This window comes from Coptis chinensis, chromosome 3 (genome assembly GCF_015680905.1).
Source record: "Coptis chinensis isolate HL-2020 chromosome 3, ASM1568090v1, whole genome shotgun sequence".
Lineage (NCBI taxonomy): Eukaryota > Viridiplantae > Streptophyta > Magnoliopsida > Ranunculales > Ranunculaceae > Coptis > Coptis chinensis.
Window position 1 is genome coordinate 9,942,129 of NC_141458.1, and position 1,823 is coordinate 9,943,951.

General features: G+C 41.3%; 1 protein-coding gene across 1 annotated transcript; it reads left to right on the top strand.

The window, feature by feature from the left end:
* Window positions 1-505: 505 nt before the first annotated feature.
* LOC147507827 (uncharacterized) lies at window positions 506-838 on the top strand. The gene has a single exon (XM_086596469.1). It carries the CDS (start codon window positions 506-508, stop codon window positions 836-838), a length of 333 nt encoding a protein of 110 aa, XP_086452595.1.
* The last annotated feature ends 985 nt before the right edge of the window (window positions 839-1,823 follow it).

Consider the following 1,823-nt stretch of genomic DNA (forward strand, 5'->3'; position numbering starts at 1 on the left):
GAAGTATGTATTGAAATGCATTAAGTGTCAAACATTTGGCCACAATATCATCCAGCTGGCCCATGAACTCATCAACATTGTTAGCCCTTGGCCATTTCATATGTGGGGATTGGACATCATGGGTCCATTCATTTCACAGAAAAGCACAGGCTTTCGGTTTGTCCTCACTACAACAGATTACTTCACCAAATGGGTAAAAGCAATCCCCTCGGCTCATGTCAAGGAATATAATGTCAAAAACTTCATTTAGACCAACATTATTACTAGATTCAGCCTCTCCCACACACTGGTGATGGAAAATGGATCCCAGTTCAAGGAAAAAATAGTTAAGGAGTTCTTAGCTAAGTGGAAGATCATTCACGCGTTCTCTACTCCCCAGTACGCTCAAAGCAATGGTCAAGCAGAAGCTAGTAACAAAGCAATTATGGAGAACTTGAAAAAGAATATTGAAAAGAACAAAAGCCAATGGCTAATGCAGCTAGAAAATATTCTATGGGCCCATAGAATGACAGCTCGTTCTAGCACAGGTGAGTCACCGTTCTCACTCTGGTACGGTACTGAGGCCGTCATTCCTACCGAGCTGACAATTACAACGACTCGATCTGAGATAGTCAAATTTGGTCAGAACGATTCCATTCTTGCTCAAGAGGTCGACTTACCTGAAGAACGACGCGACCTAGCAGCTATTCGAGTGGCATCCTACTACCAAACTCTGAGGAAGACATACAACAAGCGAGTAAACCCTCGAAGTTTCCAACCTGGCAACCTAGTTTTGAAAAAGGCTAAGGACGACTTGAAACTGGCACCAACATGGGAAGGCCCTTATATAGTGGAATGAGTTGTTAGCAATGGAGCATATTGGATCAAAACCCAAGACGGACAGGCATTACCACGTCTTTGGAGTACTTTCTTGTTAAAGAAATTTTATCAATAAAAAATTCTATTTCCATAAGTTCTTATTCTTAACACTATACACATAGTCTTTATTTTGCATCAATGCCCTGCAGTCTCTCAGTGCTATTAAATAGACGCACAGCTCGCCCTTTAAAGAGCAAAATGCCTACTTGAACTAGAACGCTCTTTAGAGCTCAAACGTTCTCTCCTATCAAACACTCACTCGAGCTCAGGGCTACATAGCTCACACAATTCTCACTAATTGGAGACCTACACGTCTAGGGTTAACTTAGTGCAGAACGTTTTCTAAGAGTAAACACGCTCACTCAAGCCCTAAACGCTCCCTAGAGTCAAAACGCTCGTCAAAGCAGTATGCTCAATCGAACCCAAATACTTCAATGCATCCTAAGTCTTCTTAGACGACAGGACATACATCTCTAGGCAAAATTCCTACTGAGATGTTAAATCAACATGCAACAAACATTCAGACAAACATGCATTTCATAAGTGCAAAATACTTCAACGCAAACATGCATTTCATAAGTACAAAATACAAACTGCCTGAACATACTCAGGAAACAAGTTCTTTAAAACTACCAAACTACCACTTATGTGAAAACCAGTTCATTCAGATCTAAAACATATAATAAAGCAGATAATAAAGGTGAATTACCCATGTCACCCCGGGAAACCAGCTTTAATGTTTTAGGCTCAAAGCCAATCAAATGAAGGTTAATCATACAACTTTCTTAAACAATGTGTTGAAAAGTTTCAACTTGAAGCGGATCCAGTTCAATAGGGGAGACAGGATCGGACGAGATCGCAGCAGGTGGGACTACAGGGTTCATTCCCAGCTTGTCACCAGCAGGAGGGTTAGCAATAGTAGCAACAACAATAGGCACCATGGCAAGAGCAGCTTCGGCATCTAT

Excerpts from the sequence above, each read along its gene's own strand:
- LOC147507827 (XM_086596469.1), top strand. The coding sequence starts at position 506 with ATGACAGCTCGTTCTAGCACAGGTGAGTCACCGTTCTCACTCTGGTAC.